The sequence below is a fragment of the Schistocerca nitens genome, chromosome 10 (genome assembly GCF_023898315.1).
Source record: "Schistocerca nitens isolate TAMUIC-IGC-003100 chromosome 10, iqSchNite1.1, whole genome shotgun sequence".
In the NCBI taxonomy this organism is placed as follows: domain Eukaryota; kingdom Metazoa; phylum Arthropoda; class Insecta; order Orthoptera; family Acrididae; genus Schistocerca; species Schistocerca nitens.
In genome coordinates this window covers 68,193,627-68,217,216 of record NC_064623.1, presented here as the reverse complement: position 1 = coordinate 68,217,216, position 23,590 = coordinate 68,193,627, and the positions used below count along the sequence as shown (strand labels likewise).

Genomic DNA, 23,590 nt, shown 5'->3' with positions numbered 1-23,590 from the left:
TGAACGGTAGAGCAGTGGATCGCCAGCCCCAAAAAAGTCAAATAACAGCCTTCAAGAACAAAGACAATGTTGATAACATTCTTTGATAGTAAAGTTCACCATTAGTATGTTACTCCTGGTCAAATAATGAACCAAGTTCTTTACATCAAAGACTTTAAATGATTGCAACAAGCAATTCGACATCACTGCCCTGATTCCTGGCATTCTTAGGAGTGGTTCTTACTGCGTGACATTGCAAGACCCCGTACTGCTTTATCTGTTACCGAATATCTGGCCAGACATTCTGTTATTGCCATCACACATTTGCCAGACCTGTCATGATTTTTTCTTGTATCTGTGAGTGAAAAGGTGACTCTCAGGAAAGCTTCATCAAGATATCTCAGAGATCCAATGGTCTGTGACAGATGAGCTTACAAGCATCACAGTTGAAAATTTCTGTGCTTGCTCCCAAGACCTCCAGAAATGTTGGCAACTGTGTTTAGGTAGCGAAGGGGACTCCTTCAATAGGAGCTGGAATCATTACCTGGTAAGTGGAATTTTCTATTTTAAGGAAAACCTGTCCTGCAACTCTGGCTTGGCACATTCAGCAGTCACGGTTTGTATATTTTACAGAGTGTCTATTGGGTGCACTCAATTTTATTATGATAACCATCAGTGTGGTTTGACTCTTAATGTGGACAACTTACCAAAAGCTGGGACTCAGTCATTGTTCAATACAGTTTGGAAATGTAGTCATTATAAACCTGATGGTGCTTCTGTACCAAAGCAAAACTGGTAGTTTTATATAAAACACTTTCATACTGCTATGCAGCTTTTGGAAGCACCTCATCATTCTTGACTTTTTAATTGTTATAATTTTATGATAATTTGGATGGTTATTAAGTGTTGAGTGTTGTCATTGTTACTCCTAAGTAATCTGAAAGCTTGTGTGTATTTGAACCACTTGCCACAGATTGAAGTTTGAAAAAACTTTATTTATTGTAAGACTATTCTAAGGTATTGTTACTTAATGTGGGAAATGTATTTAATTTACTGTAAGGTGTCGCTTCTGAGAATGACACACTGAATCGTGTACTCACGTTCCCAGCTGGCAGTAGATGGCTCCCTGGGTGTCGGTGGAGCACTCCCGGTTGGCCTCGCACACCATCCTCTGCATGCAGCTCGAGTCACTCGTTTTCAGCGTCCTCACGTAGCCCTGCATGACAGATGAGCAGCATGTCACTGAGTATGTACAAAATTGTGCTCCACATTCTGATCTGGAAACTACCATGTCTTAAACTGTACCCATATATACTGTTCCTGTTGTTTTGTTTCTTTCATAACATTCACTTCTTACAGTTGACCTTTCAATGGCCTACTTTGGTTGCACACTTGCATTCTTCAACTAGTGGGGTAGTATTAATTAACTGAAGTGTCAATAAAAATGTATCCATAACTCATGAAATACAAGGGAGGATTGTAGAATAATGCACAAATTTAAACTTGTGCTAAACTTTATATGAAGTTGTGGACTTGGAACTCAGGAGAAAACAGATTGAGGTATGTATAAATTTATCCAAGAGTGTCAAACAATGGAAAATCCAGGATGGAATGTAACAATATTATAAGACAGAAAGTTGCTACTCAGCATATAGCGGAAATGCTCAGTCACGCATGCGCTCTCTCTCTCTCTCTCTCTCTCTCTCTCTCTCTCTCTCTCACACACACACACACACACACACACACACACACTCATGCAAATGCAACTAACACACACAACTGCGGTCTCAGGCAACTGAAACCACTGTGGGATTTCAGTTGCCTGAGACTGCAGTCAAGTGTGCGAGTTGTGTTTCCGTGAGCATGTGTGTTTGTGTATAAGTCTGTCTATTTTTGACAAAGGCCTTAACAGCTGAAAGCTATAATTGTGAAAGTCTTTTTGTTGTGCATAACTGCGACTCAGCATCTCCACTACATGGTGAATAGCAACTTTCCATCTCATAATATTGTTACATTCAAGAGTGTAGTGGATTTGGGAATATACAGCCAGGGGCTCTATGGAAACGTGGATAGATCTCAATGATAAGCATAATATGCTTCTAAATAATTATCTGACCTCCACAGGCCACTCTGTGGTGGGCCCTAGTTAGTGTGTGGGCATAATTTTTTCCTCCGTCCTCTTCCATTTGTAGATGTTATGCTGGAAAATGACTTCTAAATAAGACCAAATTTCATTAATTTTCCACCAAGGTCACTGTCTGCAAGGAAGTAATATGTTCCTCAAGTGATGTCACATTGTGTGCTCTTGGAATTTTATTACTATTTCATGTGATACTCTATACCTGTCATGTAGCATGTCTCAGTGGCAGTTAAACATTTCTGTTACACCCTGGCACTGATGAAGTAAACCAGTGATGAACTGAGTAGCTCTCATCAAGTGTTCTCTGTTGATTTCATTAAATTAATTTGACAAATGACTGAAACTAAAGAACATTTCTCTAGGACCCTAGATGAATGTTCTTATATTTCTCCAAAGGATTCTTGCAGTGAATCATTTTGGCATCTGCCTCCCTGACTACTAGATTTATGTGACTAAAAGATTTATGTGCTTAAATAATTGACCATGGATACTCCATCTGATAGCATGACTTTGTGTGTGGGTTAGCTGCCATTCTTCACAATGAGCACTGATCATCTGCACGTCTGTTTTTTAATTTTATCTTCTGATGTTAACTGTGCAAACTTATCCTCCACTTCTTCCTACTGTTGAGGAATTTGCAAGACAATGTAATCATCAAAAATGTCTAAAATCCCTTTTATGTACTTCATTCCCCCATCCCCAGAGTAAATTCTGTACTGATGCAAGTCCCATTTTATTTATTTAAGGAAGTTTCAATAATTTTGCTGAGCTACTGGTGGAACTCTTAATTAAACTGTCAGTTAATTGGTGGCAAACTGCGCGTAAATGCAAAGTGACACGGTACATTTGGGAGAAATGTTAACAGTTGCCCACTGGTCTCATTCAGAGAGCAACTCAACATTCACTGCTTGTACGGGCAAAGGGATGGACACTGTCATTAACGTACCTTGAGCAGAGCGAGTCCGGCCACAGCAGCTTCAGAAATGGAGTCCCTCTTGCCGATGGAGCGGGCTGCCATCGAACGCTGGCTGAAGGATGTCTTGAGGGCATCCAGCAGGTTAACGACGATGCTGATGAACTGCAACATTAGTAGTGAGTGCTTTACAGTCACACCCTACTCTAAAGCATCCGATGACTTTTTGTCCATCTTTTATCTTTTGTTTATATTTTCTGCTGTTAAAACCATGTACTTTGGTCAAGTGAAGCCCCAAAGGAAGCAGTTCGCTCTTCCACAAATGGCAAGAAGTTCAGCATGAATGCGGCTACCAGTTACTATTGGCTATTATGCATATTCCATGTAGCTGAATAGTGAACTGTAAACTGTGAAGTCATGGATATGTTGACCCTCAGACTTTTTTGAGTCTGAGACAAAACATTGATTAAATTTGCCATCTAAAGTATTTTGGTGTGTTTCATCCTCACAATGGAGGCTTAGGGGCATTCACTAGTATTTAGTTAACATACTGTTACTGGGTAATCCATTCAGCTTTTTTTTTTCCCTCGATGGTATATAATTCACATCATCAGTTTCAAAATTATACAATTTTGTTTGCAGATTTGCTTATGGGTTTCCATCTAAACCAAACATTAAAGAACATAGTGATCCAAAATATAACCACATTGAAAAACAGTAGTGCTATTGTATGCCTAAAATACAGCATTTCTTGCATGTATCCAGTTTCCATTGGGCAGACATGAAACTTCTGTTGCTGGATATTTGGCCTTCATACTGGGTGCACACAAGAACTGGCACATATGGTGGCATGCTGAAAAATAATGTTTCGTGAAAACTCTTAATGTTTCTTAAATAAAACTAACATTATTAACATTATACATCTTTATTCTTCATGTCTACATTTTTAGAGGGCTCTGAACTGTTGCATGTGTCACGGTGGCTTGTAACGTAACTATGTCGATGCATCAGAAACAGCATTCTGTAATCAAGTTACAAATTCAAAGAATTCATCCAGACACGGATGTCAATGCCGGACCACAAATGAGTGCTGTGGCATTTGCAACAATCTGATGTGTCGAGTTCACTATTATCGATCATCTTCCATACGGTCCCATTTGGCCCCATAAACTTAAAGAACACTGTTGAGGACTTCACATTGCTAGTGATGAAGCAGTGCAAGCATATGTGAGGTTGTGGGTCTGTCAACAAAGTCAAACATTCTGCTGTGGACAGTAACAACAAACCGGTTTCTCAACGGCAGAAATGTGTTTGTCACCTGAGTATGTTGAGAAATAAATATCTAAATGCAGAGAACAAAGATGTAGGATGTTAATAACATTTGTTTTATGTAAAAAGCTTTAAGAAATTTCAAAAAATAAATTCAGAGGCAATACTTTTCAGCGCACCCTCATATTGTGCATTAGTAGGTCTATTGACTTTTGATGCGACTACATTTTCTTAAATGTTCCAGTTGAGTTGAACTGCTACAAGCAAGTCTGAAGATGAAATTTTATAATTTCAAAATAAATTGAATGAATTAAATACTGTAAATAAAACAGGTGAATGGATCATCTAATAACAGTACATCAAGAATCTAAAGTTTTTTTGTAGTCTGAAATAATTTTGACTTTTATAATTCTTAATTATCTCCTTTGTTAAATGACAGAGCTTATGTTAATTCACATTCTTTGTGACTATCTGCATGGCTATAATCAGTTCTCCATTTTTGAGGGTGCACTTAACCACATTTCCCATGTGGTTTTACAAATGATAAATTTTGTATTGTGTTGCAGATGTCAAGGTAACTGAAGACTGTTTCAGTCTCATGCATATTATCTCCAATTTTTTTCCTTTCTCTCCTTGCTACAGTTTAACATTCCACATTTACTGGAGAGAAAAAAAAAATACTTTCATAACCCAACAGTCTTAGTAATGATTTCTGCCACATTGAATTTAGAAATGAGACCAACAAAAGGATAATATGTGATATCAGCAAATTCATGACATACACATTAGCATGCTGTTTATTGTACTATAAAGGCAAAGCTGAAATCTTCTCAAACAAATTTGTTTGACATGCATATTTTAGAGCTTGCATATGAAAACGTTTGGTATTAAAGGTTAAAACTGCAGAAACCATGCAGAAAATGAAATTTTGCCAGTTGTACATTCATGCTTACATCTGCATGAGGAAAGAGAACAACTTACTATGTGGAAAAAGGGTGATGATTGCTGTGGCTTTGATATCGAAACCAGATCCTCCATCAGAGTACAGAAACAAACTGGCAGCCTGACTGGATTTAGCTGCTGTACAGCATTAGACTTTGTGTCCGTGCACTGACAAGAATCACCAGTCAGGCAATCGTAATCAACATCTGTATTGTTAATTATCTGGGAGCTTCTCAGTGCTGTGTCCCTACTCTGAGTTGCTACGTTTCCTCATGCAGTTCCGTATATTCCTACCAGGATTTTCCATTGTGTTGTTAATGATTTCATGCTTGTAATATCTGCATGCTTTAGATTTTGTGTGCTAGCTAGTGTTAATTAATGACAGATTCAGGGTTACTGGTTAATCATTATTGAGGGAGGTGTATGTGTGAATAACTGTTGTAACTGCCAGTAAAATAAGTGGTGCAAAGAAACACATACATTTGTACTCTCATCTACTTTGGAGCCGATTACTGGTTACTGTCCTGCACTTTGGCTAACACATTGTATTTGACAAATGAATAATGTTGATTTTTAATATGTGTTGACCAAAGAGAACTTTCTTATGATCTTACATTTTTTCATTACCAGAACAATAGTTTGTTTATTCCATTTCTGGCGACCTTTAATACATTTTTCCCAATTATATAGAGAACCAGAATCAATCCCTAAACTGAAATAATTTATTGGTGGAAAGAGAGTGCTTCAACCAAGTAGTTGTAAGTAGGTAGTGACATGTTAAACTAAAGTCCTTTGTTTGTAAATGTTTCAAAAAGTTAAATGCTTGACAATATGACAGCTTATTTTGTGGCACAGCCTAGTTCATTTGCTCAGATTATTTTCATTGTACTCTTTAATGGGAAATCTAATTGGTATGCTACCTTTGGCTTTCTGATTTTTAGTTATTGTTATCTAGTGATTCCCACTGTTTTGAACACTCTGATGAGCCGAAACATTATGACCACCTGCTTAATATCTTGTTTATCCATCTTTGGAATGAAGTACATCACTGATTCTATGTATCAGGGATCAGACAGTTTGTTGGTGGGTTTGTGGTGGTATGTGGCATTAGATGTCTATGCACAGGCCATGTAATTCCTGTAAATAACAGGCCACTGATTTGCATGCTCAGTGATGGTGCTTGATAGCGACTCAGATGAGTTCCATAGGATTTACATCAGGTGAATTTGGTCATCTTGACATCAATGTGAATTCACTATAATGCTCCTCAAATGAATGTAGCATGATTCTGGCTCTGAGACAAGGACAGTTACCAGGTGTACCGGTATGAAATGAGCATTTTTCTGTGATTATGAAACACTAATTTTGAATTGAAAAGTAAAAAAAAAAATTATTCAAAGTACTGACCATTGCTTTCTATACATTTTGACCACCTTTCTGTCAATTTGTGGACACCACGCCAATAGAAATGTTCGTCTTTTGAAGCAAACCAATCACACACCCAATTTTCGACTTCTTCGTAGGAATTAAAGTGTTCCTCAGCCAATGCATGTTCCATTGATGAAAACAAATGGTAGTCGGAAGGGGCCAAGTCTGGTGAGTACGGTGGGTGGGGTAGCAGGTCCCAGCCAAGTGTTTTGATTGTATCCTGAACCAGTTTTGCTTTGTGTGCAGGTGCATTGTCGTGTAAAAAAAATTACTTTGCCTTGTCTTCTGGCCCATTCTGGTCTTTTTTCGATCAATGCATAGTTCAAATTGATCATTTGTTGTCTGTAGTGATTAGTATTTGCAGTTTCATTGGGTTTTAGAAGCTCATGATATACCACACCATTCTGATCCCACCAAACACAGAGCATTGTCTTCTTGCCGAATCGATCTGGTTTTGCAGTTGATGTTGATGGTTGTCCTGGATTAACCCATGATTTTTCCCATTTAGAATTCTTAAAATAAATCCATTATTCATCACCAGTAACAATTGAATACAAAATTGATTTTCTTTCATGTCTTTAAAGCAAAATTTGACAAATGGTTTTTTTGGTTTTCCATCTGTCTTTCATTCAATTCATGTGGCACCCACTTTCCACACTTTTGGATCTTTCCATAGCTTTTAAACGGCCAGAAATCGTTTGTTGTGCAACATTTAGCATTGCTGCCATTTGCTTCTGACTCAAAGTATGATCTTCATCCAATATTGCTTGCAATTCGGCATCTTCGAACTTTTTTGGTGGTCTTCCACGTTCTTCATTTCTTACATCAAAATCATTATTTCTGAACCATTGAAACCATCTTTTGCATGTTGCTTCTGATAGAGCATGATCACCATATGCCTCGACAAGCATTCGATGCGACTCTGCAGCACTCTTTTTCAAATGAAAACAAAAAATTAATGCTTTCCGCAAATCATCACTTTCTGGTACAAAATTCGACATTGTTAACATGGTGAAAAGATATGATGTTGTTTGTTCCATGACTTGATGTATACTAAATATCTTTGACAGATGTCATACCAACCAAACAAAAAAAATTAAGGCTCTTTCACAACAAATGTTTCCTATCGACATGTTTATATCTTAACGCTCATTTCATACCGGTAAACCTGGTATACTGCTGAAAGATGACATTGCTGTCAGAGAAGACACCAGGCATGATGGGGTGCAGGCAGTTTGCAGCTGTCAGCGTGTCTTTGATTACTAACACAGGTCACATGCAAGTGCAGGAGGATGCCACTTGTAGCATAATACTGCTCCCACCAACATGTATCTGGCGCACTGCACATTTCAAACCACTGTTCACATCTTTGACGGTGTCTGTGGAGACGACCATTGACGTAGTGTTGCAAAAATGTGACTCACCCAAAGAGCTGACATGTTTCCATTGATTGATGGTCAAATCCTGATGTTCCCAAGCCGACTGCAATCGTAATTGATGATATTGTTGGGTCAACATGTGAACATGTAAGTGTGGTCTGCTGTGGGGCTTCACGTTCAACAATGTACGATGATCGGTGTGCTCCGAAACACTTGTGCTGCACCAGCATCGTGCTCTTTCAGCAGAGGTGCCACAGATCACCATATATCCTACTTTACAGAAGAGACAATCCTCCAAACCCCGTGTTCTGGAAGAGTTGTGGATATCCAACTATTTAACATCTAGTAGTAGTTTCACTGTTCTGCTACCTTTTTCCGTAGATGTTCACAAGAGCAGGACATGTACATTCGACCAGCTTCACCATTTTTGAGATGCTCATTCACAGGCTCTATGTAATAATAACCTGCCCTTCGTCAGAGTTGCTTATCTCAGTGGATTTCCCCATTTGCAGCCCGTACCTTTGCTAGGGTGATCCCCGTGTGTGTCTGTTACACTTACATACTTCTGTTACCATATAAGATGCCTGCAATGCCACCAGGTGGCATCCAGTGTTGCGGTGGGCAGTGGTCATAATGTTTTGGCTTATCAGTGTAATTTTCCTAGTCGACATTTCGCAGCACAAAGAAGTGACATGCAGGGTGGGTACTGACACCAGCACACTGCAGTCCTGCAAGCAGCAGTGTCTGGATTGGCTATAGTCCGGACATATTTTGGACTAACTGAAGTTTTTTTTTTTTTTTTTTTTTTTTTTTAACTGATCAATATAGCAACAAGTAAAACAATGATGGCATTTACACTGCATGTTAGATGTGCAGAATGAACCTTAATCCATTTCCCTTAGTTTGTGTATCTAACTCTATGTACCCATCTTTCCCCCAATTTTTTGAACAATATGATGATTTAAAATTATTATTATTATTATTATTTTTTTTTTTTTTGAGCAATCTGACAGAGTAAAGTTAGGCATGGTATTGGACCTTTCCCATTTGTGGTCACCGCTATTACAGCTGAGAGGCATCTGAGAACACATTGAGCTTGACTCTGTCACTGTCTCTCTTTTTTTTTTTTTTTGCTAATGTTTGATTCTAATTATCCACCTGATGGAATCTCACACTGTAAAGTCAGCTGTGAACTGGAGTCTGAGATTCCATCAGGTGGATACTTAGAATCTGCGATGTTTCTCATTTCTTTGTGCTCCACGTTATTTAATTACAAGTGAATGGCTAAGATGTCTCATCTTTGTTTACAGTTTCTATCCTGGAATGTCCATTACTATAATTTGTACAAATTTCATTTAGCGCTTAAGGTGAAGAAAAGAGGGTGTGGATGTATCAACAACAATCTTTCTGTTGGTATTGAGAGAATACTAAAATATAACTTATACGGCTGTGTATATGGTTGTCAAACAACACTTCTGCTGAAAATTTCATATTCGTAGGATTGATGCAGTTGTCACAACCAGTAGTACTTGGATCACGTAATCAGTGCATCGTACTGTATACCTGATGCCTCTGTACCACATCATCTTTTTATAATCTTACTACCTTCTCCCTTCCTTCCTCTCTCATTCTTCGAAAGGACTAGCACACACATTGTAGAGATTAAGACGCCACCGAAATTTCTGCACACATCTTAGCAGCTCATTACAATCATTAGCAATAGCATTGTACCAGGGTTTTCACAGGTTTTTACAGCCAACCAGTAGATGACGCTGCTGAGATGTAACATTACTATTATTTCAAACTTTATCATTTGTTATTGTTAAAATAATGGCAGCTCAAGTTGGCCAAGAATTTTATTTACAAGTAGGGTTTGAAGAAAGATTGTTGTGAGAAAATGGAAATATGACATGAAGATTGTTGCCGGACAATTTTTTACAGTTTTCATAAATACCCAACTTGACAACAATCCATCACATTACATCGTTCAACTTTTGATAATCAGCCACCTTAGAAGAAGACTTATTGCAACTGGTTTGCAGAAATTTGTCACACTTACACTTCTGACACTGACAAATTTTGTGAAGGTAGACTGAAATCATTAGTCATTCAAAAAAACATGGATGTCATGCTTAACACAATTAACAAGGGTCCACATCTGGCTTATGATGCATTAGAGGCATCTGTGGGCACATTGAAGACTGCAGTATATTTGACTTCTCATACATATTTGGCTACAAAAAAGATCTGCTCCTGACAGAGTCCATGCAGTTTTATCATAGTTCAAAAACAGGCTTGCATGAATTGGTGGAAGTAAATGCTCACAGAATTTGGCTGAGGATACGTAGAATCCAAAACAACACTGTAATGCGTGATGGAATTTGCAATATATTGCTATGGGCTGGAAAGTAAATGGCAGTCACCCGTCTGAGTGTTTCGAGTTGACTGAAACTGACAAAAGTGTTCAGTTTTCAAAACAGTTCTGAGAAAATGACTGCCTGTTTGTTTGGTTACATTGGACACTTGGCAACTGTTACTGTAGAGAATTGAAGAATCAAATGGTGAATGGTATACAACAATTTGTTCACCACAAGTCATTGATGAATTCAGGAAAAACCACTGATAAGGTTTGCATCATTTTTCAACACTATGCCTATTGTGACACAGCATTTCACTCAATAGATAATCAAATGATGGAGGAGAATGCAGAATTAATGTCCCATTTGCTGTATTAGCCTGCTTTATATCCTAATTGCTTCTTTTTATTCACTTAGATCAAACACTTTGTGAGCAATGACAGTCTTGAACTTCTGACACATTACACAACCAAGTTTTTGAGGTAGTGACATCACATTGAAAAAAAAATGTATCCAGAAATGGTTCAAATGCCTGCCAATAAGTTTTGAAATGAATCTTTTGTGAAACAATGGTACACTTTTCTCATTTTTTGTAAAAACTTAAAAGGCAGCCTTCATATTTGTTTAGTGTGTTAATATTATTGAGGGGTGCCTGTTATTTTATACGGTATTAGCGTGCGTTCTACAAGTTGTTGCCATGCACAGCACAGTTTAAAAGCTATCTGACTGAGGACTCATGACGGTTTTTAGAAGTGTGTCTGTAAATAAAGTAAGGAACCATCCACCGGCACCAGTACCAGAAAGCAGCAGCTGCATGCAGGGGTCTGGGAGGTCCGGGTGGAGCGGATACTCACCTCGCCGGCCTGCTTTGCCATGGTTGCAACTTGGTCGGGGTCCCGGGAACCGAACAGAGCCGTCAGCACGGCTGCGAGGATGCCCTGCGCGTGCGAGAAGCGAGGGTGAGGTGAGAGGTGAGGGGAGGGTGCCTCCTCTAATTACTACTGTCGCCACCACAAGCAGTGCCGTACTCTCTGTCATCTCTTGTGTGTGTGTGTGTGTGTGTGTGTGTGTGTGTGTGTGTGTGTGTGAGAGAGAGAGAGAGAGAGAGAGAGAGAGAGAGAGAGAGGTTTTGTTTCTCTCACAGCCATGAGAATCCAGGTGATCACTTGTTATTCTGGCATAGCTCTCCATCTCTATACAGTTGGCATTAATCATTCACATGGCGAACCATGAATGAGAAAAAGCATTTTGTACATAGTGTCATATGTTGAGCTACAAACACAAAATTGTATTCCCAATTTGCCTATGTCTGTAAAATAGCACTGCAACTGAATTTGGCAAAAGTAAAATGTGAAAAGAAGTTTTGAGTGGTCCTGTGCACTTGCATTAGACAGGAGGGATGAATGGCATGATTTCTTGTATTCCCAATTTGCCTATGTCTGTAAAATAGCACTGCAACTGAATTTGGCAAAAGTAAAATGTGAAAAGAAGTTTTGAGTGGTCCTGTGCACTTGCATTAGACAGGAGGAAAGAATGGCATGATTTCTTAATATGCCTGGATTGTAGATAGAATTATCCTCACTCAGCACATATGCTACTCTTTCATGGGGCTCTGCGGTCTGTAAACTGTGTGCAATGTGTGGCTCACAAGTTCATGCTCTGGAATGAGATGAGTCTTTCCCATTGTCTCATCAGTGATATACCTGTGGAAAAATAATGTAGCCAAACCTTGACATTCTTTAGTGTCTTCTTTTTTGATTAACTTGTTTTCTGTTGCATGAACAAGAAGTCTCAGACAGAGAGACAAGAATTACAGTGGTTTCTGACTCATTGCATACAGCAGTATGCAGTCAGTGAAATATTTTTCTTCATTTGTGACTCACCCTGCATATATAAGGGGCATTCAAAAAGAAATGAGCCAGAGTCTGGAATGAGCAAACCAGTGACAGGAGGGTATATCGTGGCACGTGTAATGAGGTGTGGTTCTGACCAGAGCGTGGACGTACACAGCCTGCACTAGAGGGTAAGTGTGCACACACGTGACTATACAGAGGTAGCAGCAGCATCCATCAATCATCCAATGCTGACAGTCACACTGCAAACAGTGACACGGAGGTATCAAAAGAAGAGCAAAGAGGTCTTGCTCATTTTCTGACAGCTGAAGGAGTAGGAGGAACAGACATTCACTGATGAATGTCACAAGTCTATGGCGAACACTGCACGTCCCTTGCAAGAGCCGAGGCACGGCACAAGTGCTTCAGGGAAGGACGGGTGTCGTTAGTCAATGATGCACGGTCTGGAGTACCACACTTCATTACCGATGACATCATACAGCTGGTGGATGCACTCATTATCCAGGACCACTGAGTGACAGTGAAAGCCATAGCCGCCGTGGTCGGATTGAGCGTCAGAAGTGTTTGCACCGTCGTGAAGGAAGGATTGCACATGGCCAAAGTGTGTGCTCAATGGGTGCCCAACAGTCTTCAACCACACCAGGAAGCATACCGAAAGGCCTACTGCCTTGCTCATCTGCAGCACTATGCTCGGGAAGGGAATGCATTCCTGGCTGACAGTGAATCGTGGTGTCATCACTTTGAAACAGAATCAAAATGACAAAGTCTCCAGTGCAAGCATCAAGTGTAACCATGCCCAAAAAAAGCCAAGGCCATCCACATGAGTGCAGGAAAGGTTATGCTGACTTCTTCTTTGACCAAGGTGGCCCCCTTCTGATTCACTTCCTGCAGCTCGGGACAGTAGTTAGTGCCCAGTGTAACTCGCAAACCTTGACCACCCTTTGCTAAGTGATCAAATGAAAACAACCAGGCAGTCTCACCTGTGGGGTCATTCTGCTCTAGAACAATACACAGACTCATATGGCAAACACAGTCGCAGCACTCCTGCAGAAATTAAAATGGGAGGTCCTCGGTCACCCTCCATACAATCCGGACCTCTCTCCCTGTCATTATGCCATTTTTAGTCCACATAAAAAGACTCTGAGAGGCAAACGATTCACCCCGGACGACGACATCCAGCAGTACGTGTGGAACTGGTTAACATCACAGCCCCAGGAATTTTATGAGACAGTCATTCACCACCTTGTGTCACAGTGGGACAATTTTCCCAATAGCCAGGATCAATACTTCTAACATACAGGTACTGGTTTCTGTAATTATGCCTCTGGCTCATTTCTTTTGGAATACCCCTTATAACTGATGAGAGAATGTGCCATTTGCTATTGTATGAATACTGAACTAATGAGCTTAAGAGCGTCTTACTGTGATGAATTGCAGTGTCAGATAATAGCCACACTCCATCACAGAGCAAGAAAAGAAATGCCTCTCAGTAGTTCTTGGAAAGTATAGTGCCCTACTGTCGGTGCAATTGTAATGTAATAATTTGTAAATACATACAGTCAACTTCTAATGAGAGCAAGGCACGTAGTTACAGAAGTCTGTAGTAATAATTTGACTTGTATATAAATGACATGTCTGTGTTAATACCAAGTTTATTTCTTGTATGTGAGAAATTTGCTGATTAATTTTGATTTCCCTTAAAATTGTTTGTGCGATGTGTGTATGGGTGTTAGAATTCAGCTTCATTATGCTTACATTAACTGCAACACTACTACTTTTTGGCTCCATTTGTCATTAATCTATCGAACATTTACAGATATTACTACAGCTAGCAATATACAGGATTCTGTCGTCCCGTCACCGCCAGTGGGGCAATAAGAGTGAAATTGTGCTTGAGTTTGTGTATTCCAACCAGTAATGTACATTTGTAATAAATTTTGCATATATACATAGTATTCACAAGTGAAAGACATGGAATGAATGTAAGAATAAGAGAAAATAAGGAGGATACAAAATAATAGAAATTTAAGATTTTATTTATCTATAATGAAGTCAGCTTACCATACCATTATTATGGTGAAACTGAAAAAGGTGTAAGCAAAGCAGAAGCACAGTGTGCTACAAGAGCTGCTGTACTAATGTCACTAGAAATGGAAAGTAAATAACAAAACAGATCGAGTTAGATTTATAAAAAGTTTTAAAAGCTTTTGCATCACTGTTAAGGACTGAAGATCCCAATAGTGAAATCAATTTTGTAAAAGTGTTCTACACAAGAGACACTGATTCTCAAGGTGTAAATGATAACAACAAAATGTATTTGTCATATTATCTCAAATTGAGATAACTAGTGAAACAATATTTTCCATTATATGTGAATTTAGTGCAGGACAGAATGAATGCAGTGAACCCCGATTGTAGTTTCTAAGAACATATGACACACCTACTAGAACAAAGCCATTAATGTGTCATTATTACTTACTACATGGAATTAAAGTAAAATTTGATTTTATTCATTTGTCCATTGTTACAATGATGAAATTGTTTGATGTATTCTTATCAGTGACACTGCAGTTTTTTTAGATAATCAGCATCTATTTGTACAGATGGCTAAAATAATTTATGTGTACCGAGTAGAATGCAGAGATAGGAAAGCTCAATACAGGGAACAAACTGCTGAGCTAACAAAGCAGATTGGTGCATTATATGGAACAAAGGATGCTTAAAACTGGAATAAATATGGGATTTATGGATTATGACGCACGCAAAAGATGAGGATGTTTGCAGTGAACAGAGAAAAGCAGAAGTAACTCAAACACTGCATTAACAGTGCAAGTGAGGCATTCTTTCTCCAAATTTGAGGCTGTAGATTGAGAAGTGCAAGTAAACAAATCTCCACACAGGTTGATTTGTACTTTATTATTTAAGGTTGCCCTGTTTCCCATTTCCCATATCACTCTTAAGGTAGATTCTAGCACTGAATCACACACAGGCACAATGAAAAAGACTGCTAAACATTTAAGCTTTCGAACAAAACAGTTCTTCTTCCGAAATAGAAAAACACATTAACATAAGCACAACTCACACACACGTGACCGCTGTCTTCTGGCATTAAGCTTAAATGTTTAGCAGTCTTTTTTGTTGTGCTTGTCACTATGTGGTGAGTAGCAATATATCTATTTCATACTGTTATTACTGCATCCCAGGTTTTCCATCATTTTCAAGTGGATTCTGTTGTATATTCCTGTTATGTTGTATCATGTAGAACTGCATTGTTATTGTAGAGTTTGTGCTGCTGTTGATATTATTGGCAACTTCTGCATTTCATGACCAAAATACATGAATGACTACTTTGACATGGTTTTACTGTGAGTTGTAGAACAAGATAATTTTTTTGCTGTTTTGTCAGAACCTGACATGGTGGGACAGTGGCTGTTGAAAAGATACATAAATTATTACAATAAAGTGAAACTAACAACAACTAGCCTCTGTTAACAACACTCTTTATTAAGAAGAAATACACATTACTGACTCTGAAATGGCAGTTCATCCTCAGATGGCTGTTCATGCAGGATTTTTGAGGTAAGTAATACAAAACCCAGTTCTTATCTGAGGAAGTTGTTTATGTTGGTTTAGTTCACTGTCAAGTCAAATTACAGTAAAGTAGTCATTGTCTTATATCATTTTTTACTGTTGACCAAACAACCTCAAGGAACTTTGGCCACAATAAAAAACAGCAAAAATTGCATGTATGACATAGAATAAGTGTAATTTTAAACATGAACAACTGTCAGAGGATGAACCTGTCACTTTTGAACCACTCACAGTGCCTATTTGTTTTTAATAAATAACACATTAACAGGGGCACTTTACAGTGTTTACTTTTCTAAGAAGAGTTGACTTGTATAATCGCTTATAAGCAAATGGTGTGCAAGAGGATAAACAATGAAATTAGAAAAATTAGGTGCACAAAGAGAAATAAAAGGAGTCATGTTTTCATGTACAGCGTATGCTAATGGAGTAGAATGGGAGAGAAATAACTCTTTTGTGGGAGGCTCTCATAACAATGACTGTAATGGCTTCCATATAGTAGATGGAGGCAACTGTGCTTCTTTTTTTAGCATCTCAATAGAGAAGCTTCAGGTGAGGCTATGGTTGTTAGAATTAGGTTTATTATTAACCATGAATGCTCAAACACAATCACGTGTAATAAGCCCTTTAGACTAACCTTACCTCGTAAGCATTGCACCACATTGTGTACTGACCTGCATGGGGCTGCCATTGTCAACCTTGTCTATGCCGTCTCCAGCAGTGTTACCACCACCGAGGATGGCTGTGAGGATCTTGAGTCCAACAGACAACAGGTTGGCCCAAGGCGAAGGAGCCACTCCCTGCAGTCGACAGAAACATTTACATCAGTATCTCTTCTCACATTGTCGGTTGGCGATTAATGTAGATAACAAATTTTACTGCTAATAAATTTACTTTTCAAGCTCTGTCTGGATCATTCTAGACTGAGTTACTTCACCGAGGACAGTTCAGTTATGCATGGAAATCAAGAAAAACACTACAAATGAGCAATGTTGGATTTACTTTTGGTAGACTTGTTCACAAAAAACGATTGTAGGTAGTACGACTACGTGGAAGGCAAACTAGCAGCATTGTTGCTCGTTTAGCAACTGGTTCATTGCAGATTTCAGTTGGAGGGCAACTGCTAATGCTACTGGTCACATCTGCTGTGTACTTGCGTGTCACATCAGTTTGTTTACTAGTCTGAAATTTCTATTTCAGTTGTCATCATTGCATGAGTTAGCTCTATTTTTTTTAAAAATTAGTGTATCCAAAACAACGAGCACTGTGAAGAAGCTAAGTAGTGCAAATATAGGAAACTAAAAATTGAACAGTTTAAAAGACAATACAGTCTAAAAGATTTTGTAAAAGTATGAAAATGCAAATCTGAACTGTCCAAACAGTAGTAGTTACTTAGACAGCAGTAGGGAAATTTTAACACTGTTTAATGAAAGCACAGCAGCTGTTAAATGTGTGTCAACTATGATGGTAAAGTTAGGAGTGGAAATACTATTGTAGGTGGTGTCTGTGTGGGAGAGGCATTGAGGTTGGGACCTGTGATGGTAGCATGAAGCTTTTAGCACGTGGACCAAGAAAACGGAGGAGAACAGAGGATTAGAAAAGTTGGAGTAAAGAATTGTGAAAGTCGAAAACAAATAAAGGGAATGGGGGCAGCAAAGTGGCCTAGAGTGTCACTGTCTGTAAATTTGGCACTGAGGTTGAGAGAATGAAATGGAGAATCGTTGCAAGTAGCTGTTAGCTGTGGATTGGGTTGTCTGCCACTTGTATAGAGAGTGGCTGAGAAGAGTGCAAGGCACTGACATCGCCTGCTGTAGTAACCAATCATTTCTGTTGGAATGCACGGGTACCAGAAACTGTATCCCATGTGATGCGACATCTTCACAACTTAGCAGAAGCTCCAGACGGTGAAAATGTCGCTTTGGGGTACACCTGTCACTGCCAATTGTCATTTGCAAAATTTTGACGGGTGCAAAGAATAGTGATGAGTCTCACTGAGCCTCTCTTATTCATAGCCAACCTTGTCTTCTTGTAGGACACCCTGCTATCACAGATGATGCTCTGGGAGAATGCAGGTATGTATGTCATTACGTGTCAGTGCATGGACTGGCTGGCTGGTGAATAAAATGCTCACATGCTACTTCGTTGTAATGTCAGTTCAGGGAGGTGTAATTTGAAGAGACAATAAAACACTGATCAGATACTATAATTAGTTTTATATGATTCATTAAATATACAAATTCTCTGTGAACAGTACCCTATTAGTCTTCAAACTAAATGGTGGTGGTTTAATTAAATACAGTCTGTGCCCTTCCATATAGGGATAAGTTCCTTGCATAAGAAGTACTTACGGTACATGCATTTTTATAATTATAAAGACAAGTAAAAGTAAACACAATACTGAGATACAGAAAGAAGGTTTTCAATAATCAGTATACATATCCTGATTATTACACAAGTTTGGAATTCCTTAAATTTAATGTTTACTGTAGTTCTCCACTTTCAATATACAGACTTCTGTGTTAAACTGAGAGTGAAATATTTCACAAATAGGATTACCTACTCTGGAGAAATGTATATTTTTATGCATAATTTTGGAATTTACATCCCTGATGAAAGCTTATTTTGTAGTATATTTCAACTGTCACAGGCATTAAACTTCAGATCTCTTCAATTTTGCAATTACAGTTCATCAAAGCTAGGCCACTGGCCCACTTCCACAAAATGCATGAATATAAAAGTCATTCCATGTTAGTTTAACTATGTATGTGTTCGGTGGTTAGTTACATACTAAATTATAACAATGAGAAAAAGTAGGTGGAAAATGTAACAAATTTATTTGAAATGTATGTGCATTTACAGACAAATTCGTATCACAGTATAAGAAAATATATAATTCTTTGACAGTACTAAGCTAAAAGTTTCTAAATATTCTCTCATGCAGTGGCAGGTGGGGGAAAAAGTTTCATTATCTTGGTTACCTCTTTGGATTATTATATCATTAAACATGTAGCAGTATTATTCATCCTTTTCTGTGCCAAAATCAGCTTTTTCTTTTAGTGTTGTGATTAATGGTGTAATAATTGCTTCTTTACTGTAATGTGCTATTTTCAGTCATTTAACACAAGACCTAACTTTCCTTGACTGTTGCAGAGGTCAGAGAGTATGGTGTTTACAACTCCTAAATAAATAAAATAGTCTGTGTTTTCAAACTTTAAAGATAATCAAAAATAAACCAGATTCAAAGCTTTATTGTGTGTGTGTGTGTTAGTCTCTAATGTAATGTGTTGTAATGTAGCCTTAAGTATACAATTCAGGTAGAGGTGTATTACACCAATGTCTTGTAGTTACATACTGCATATGAGTTGCCTGCTCCAGATTTTACATTCCCAATCTTACATATCTTTTTTATTGGCAAGTCTTAAAGAATGTGAGTAATTTGGTGCTATTGCAGTGTGTCTGTATAGAACTGGGGCAGAGAATACTAGACAAGAAAGTACTGGAATAATGGAAAGTCAAGCTGCAGGAATGGCCGTGACTTTCCACTTGTTCTGCCCCCTATAGGGCCTGCTTCCAGTTCCTTGTAAGAACAAACTTTCTAATTGTATGCTGTGCAACTTTCTAAGTTTTTTTCATACAATTGTATGCTAGCTTTCCCATTGTGAAACTTAGCATCCAATTACTTTGTCTGATGCATAATACTTTTAACAGTAAGATTACAAGTGTTAAAGCATATTTTTCTTTCTAATTTGTTTTAAAACAATATACGGGAGAAATTTTCCAGTTACAGTCAGAACTTCTGACTATTGCAGTCATCTGTAAGAGAGTCAAATGCAAGCCACAGTAAACTGAGAATATATATTTGTGGTTTAAATAAATACTTTATAGCACACACCTCCCACCACAGCAAAAGTGTGTGAAAAGCACAAGATGGTGAGTTTGTGTGGAAATTGTTGTTGACTCAAAGCTGTTTATCACTCTTTCTTTCTGCCACTTATATGGAGAGTTAGGTCATTACTGTAACTTGGATTTGGTAGAATTAGAAACCCTTTATATGACAAAACATATTCCTGATCACTTCACTAATGCCATATGCTTTGTGAGGACAAGGGGATGACATAACATATTGTTCATTATTAAACTGTTTATAATGTTGCAATTCTGAGTAACAATATGTGCTTTCCTTAATTTGTACCTATTTTCATATGCTAAGATGGGATTAGCTTCCTTATTTACTTCTGTGGTTGTTGTTGGACCAAAATGCTTTGGTATCTTTACCTTCATTAATCTCAGTTTGGCATTGCAGTTTTCAAAATGTTGTAGGTGTGTTTCGTGCTCTGTTCCCCTACCATATCCTCTCTTAAACCCAGGTAAAAGGCTTCATGAATAAAGTTAGCAATTTTTATTGTTACGAGGAAATCACTGTCATGTTTTCTGGAACTACATGGCAAAGTGTAGTAAAGAAGGCTAGGCTTCTCCATGGGAAATATTCTTTTCATATAGTAATTCATAAAGAGCACTATCCTGAAACAGCTGTTCTGTGTGGCTTCCATTGTCCTATCATTCTAGAGTAGCCAAGTGATATTATGTAACTCATGTTTGTGTAGAGCAGGAATTATGGTTGTAAGAAAGATCATGTCTTTCTTATTTTCATACATAATTTGGTCATTAATGAACCACATACAAAAAACAAGGAGAAATGTAAATTTTCAGATAATTATAGCCTCAGCAACAGTTGGACCTTTCTTTACGGGATGAGTTGATGAGCAGCCAGAAATGTGAGGTGATACAAAATGTTGTCAGGACAGAGAAATGTAAACAGATGAACAGAATTCACAATAATTCTCGATGAGGCTAACACTAGTGTGCCATACAGTGATATGGAGATAACTGTTCATTTTGATCAGTAATGGTAACGTCAATAGTGATATTGTGTCAGGAAATAAAAATTATTTTAACAAATATAGCATCACGAGTGTCTACGTGATTAAAAGTTTGTGTATCATACAAACATTCAGAAATATTCAAAATTACCATTGTAAACAGGAGGCAGTTGGCCCTATAAGCTGTGTAACATTGTAGAAGCATGTTCTCAACTTTGCCATTTCACTATCAGGTTCATTGTCTCAGTTTTGATAGGAAACTGTGACTCTCAGGAATTCAGTTAAATTGAATGCCATTTTGTGGGCAGTGCTTACTTGTCTGAGCCACCAGAGCATTGGTTTCACTACTTCCTTGTCCACCCCTGGTAGCTGCGTGGTCAGCGTGATGGCACGTCATACCTAATGGCCCGGGTTCGATTCCCGGCTGGGGCAAAGATTTCCTCTGCTCTGGAACTGTTGTTGTGTTATCATTGTCATTTCATCCCGAGTGACACTCAAGTCGCCGAAGTGTCGTCAACTCAAACGACTTGCACCAGGCGAATGGTCTACCCGATGGGAGGCCCTAGCCAAACAGCATTTACTATTTCCTTTAGCATTATTTTTCTTACTTGCTGGAGAAGGTTGTTATTAGTATTTAAGTGATGTCGCAACTCACCTGCTCAGTGTCAATGCTGTCGGACTTGTTGGGCCCCTGCTGTGGGTTGAACAGCATCTGCATGAACATGCTCAGCATGTTACTCCACGAGAACCCCTCCTGTGGCTGCACACAACATTGCAAGATTACAACACATGTCTCAGACAGTCGAATGTGGAGAGAAATTGCTGTCCGTCTTGTACATTTAATTATGAAAGCAATGTAAGAAGCACACACAGGCATTCTTGGATACAGAGGCATTCTGTCATGCTTAAAAATTTAACAATATATTCTTTGTACTTATTTAGATGTGTTATATTTTTGAGCATAAATATACTGAATTAAATATAGATGCATTCCATATATTAATCACCTGATAGGGCACAACAAGCTGACAAGCTGTGTAATGTCTAATGCAAATAATGAAGGAAGAAAAAAAAAGAAAGAAAGGAAAGATGAAACAGAATTTATAAAGCTCACAGCACAGATTATGTTGTGGGAGAATATCAAGTGAAAGAATCAAAGGTCAACACAGTGAGACAGATTTGCAAGGTTAAAGCAGGCAGGACTGAGATAAAATGTTTTCGGTTAACTCGCCACATCAGACTTGCATAAAAGACAGCTTTCAGTAACTACCTCTGTCACTGTAGCCAGGCAGTAGTGTGCTGTTTCGTTAACTTATTGATATGCTGGTGTCACCCCAGTTTATTGTCCAATGCAAAGTGTACAAAATTAGCTGTTAATTCCACAGAGGTGAGAACACCATTATTTGGTTGACAGTTAATTTATAGTTCTATGAAAATTATTAAAATTCAAAGGTGGTCAGTTGTTTCAGTCATCCGAAAGTTTCCTGCTGATACAGAGCTGTCAAAGGCGACCATCTGGTGACTTATTTAATTTATTAAGAAGGACAGTAAATATTATTTGAGCTAGGAAAGTTATCATGTACTAATTGATGTGCTTTATTAATTTTGCATTTTATGTCTAGTGGTTACTTATTTGCAATTTTTATGTTAGAATACAGGGCTCAATCAGAGGTGCCTAAAATTACTTTTGTAATTATTTTTTGTTGCAGTTCTGAATATTAGGATTCATGTTATAATATTTTTCAAAACACTATCAATTCCATTTTCTTGGGGGCATATGGGTCTAGCTAGAAGCTGTAGTAATGAATCAATATTTGTACCACAGCAGCGACTTGAACCCAGTTCTCCTATTTATTAGGCAGACATGCTAACCACTACCCCACTGGCACAGCTGCACGGACAACCCTGAAGGTGTAAACTGAAGTTGGAGTTAGGAAGGGCAGTGGACTGTGGTAGTCCTGCAGCTGTTGACCACAGTGCTACAGTGGTGTCATGGTTAGCAAATCTGCATAATTTACAGGAGATCTGGGTTCTAGTCCCTGCTGTGTCACAAATATTAATTCATTATTAAAGATCTGTCCTTATCACTATCAATTCCATTTGTGTGATCTCGTTAGTCCTTCGCTGTCTCTGATACGACCGCAGTGTCATTGACCAAGTTGTAAAGTTTTCCGTTCCCTCTCTTTGCTTTATTGCCCACTCAATAAACAGGTTCCATAGGATTGTGGACTGGCAACAACCCTCTCAGTTGCTTTCTCAGTTACTGTTTCCCTCTGCACCATTTGACTTCTATAACTCCCTGTATTATAGATGAGTCAAAGAGATTAGTATGTTACTTTTATTAACTTTAGGCCACTTATTTAGTATTCTGCTAGCAGTACAGTGGCTCAGTCGTAAAGTACAAGATTAGGCATCCAGAGGTCCAGGATTTGATCCCCACTTCTTTTCAAATATCACTTCCTTCACTTCTGGCAACCTCTACTAATGTCGAGTTGCAGTGTGGTATGGATTTCACATTGCACTGTGTGCAGGGCCCCTGTAACAGACTGGATGAGTCATTTCAGAGGTCAGGAGAAGGGAAGGAGATATCACCTCCAGCAGAACTATGCCTAGTACAACAATGGTGTTTTTTTTTTTTTACCAAACTAAGAGTTGATGACAGCTTTATTAGTTAACAAAAGGAATGGTATCCCAGATGTAGTGGCAACTAACTGCTCACGTTTGAGTTTATGGTTGCAAGAGTCGTTAACATCACAGTGCAAGCACAGGACGTGATCGTGGGAAATGGCTTCTCCTTCAACTGCAACGGTTTTTTGTAAATGTCATTAAATCTATTGACAGTGACAAGGAGACTGTGTAAAG

The 23,590-nt window shown here is 38.4% G+C and overlaps 1 protein-coding gene across 2 annotated transcripts in view; it reads right to left on the bottom strand.

Moving 5' to 3' along the window:
• The window catches only part of LOC126210231 (uncharacterized), a 79,126-nt gene that overhangs the window by 6,252 nt on the left and 49,284 nt on the right, over nucleotides 1-23,590 (bottom strand). Inside the window, exons 3-7 of one of the 2 annotated variants that reach the window (XM_049939418.1) lie at nucleotides 21,384-21,488; nucleotides 16,523-16,648; nucleotides 11,262-11,345; nucleotides 3,066-3,197; nucleotides 1,080-1,195 (exon numbers count right to left, since the gene is read on the bottom strand). In XM_049939418.1, the coding sequence (XP_049795375.1) occupies nucleotides 1,080-1,195; nucleotides 3,066-3,197; nucleotides 11,262-11,345; nucleotides 16,523-16,648; nucleotides 21,384-21,488 (563 nt within the window). The remainder of the gene's footprint in view (nucleotides 1-1,079; nucleotides 1,196-3,065; nucleotides 3,198-11,261; nucleotides 11,346-16,522; nucleotides 16,649-21,383; nucleotides 21,489-23,590) is intronic. The other variant, XM_049939419.1, reaches the window with a different exon arrangement.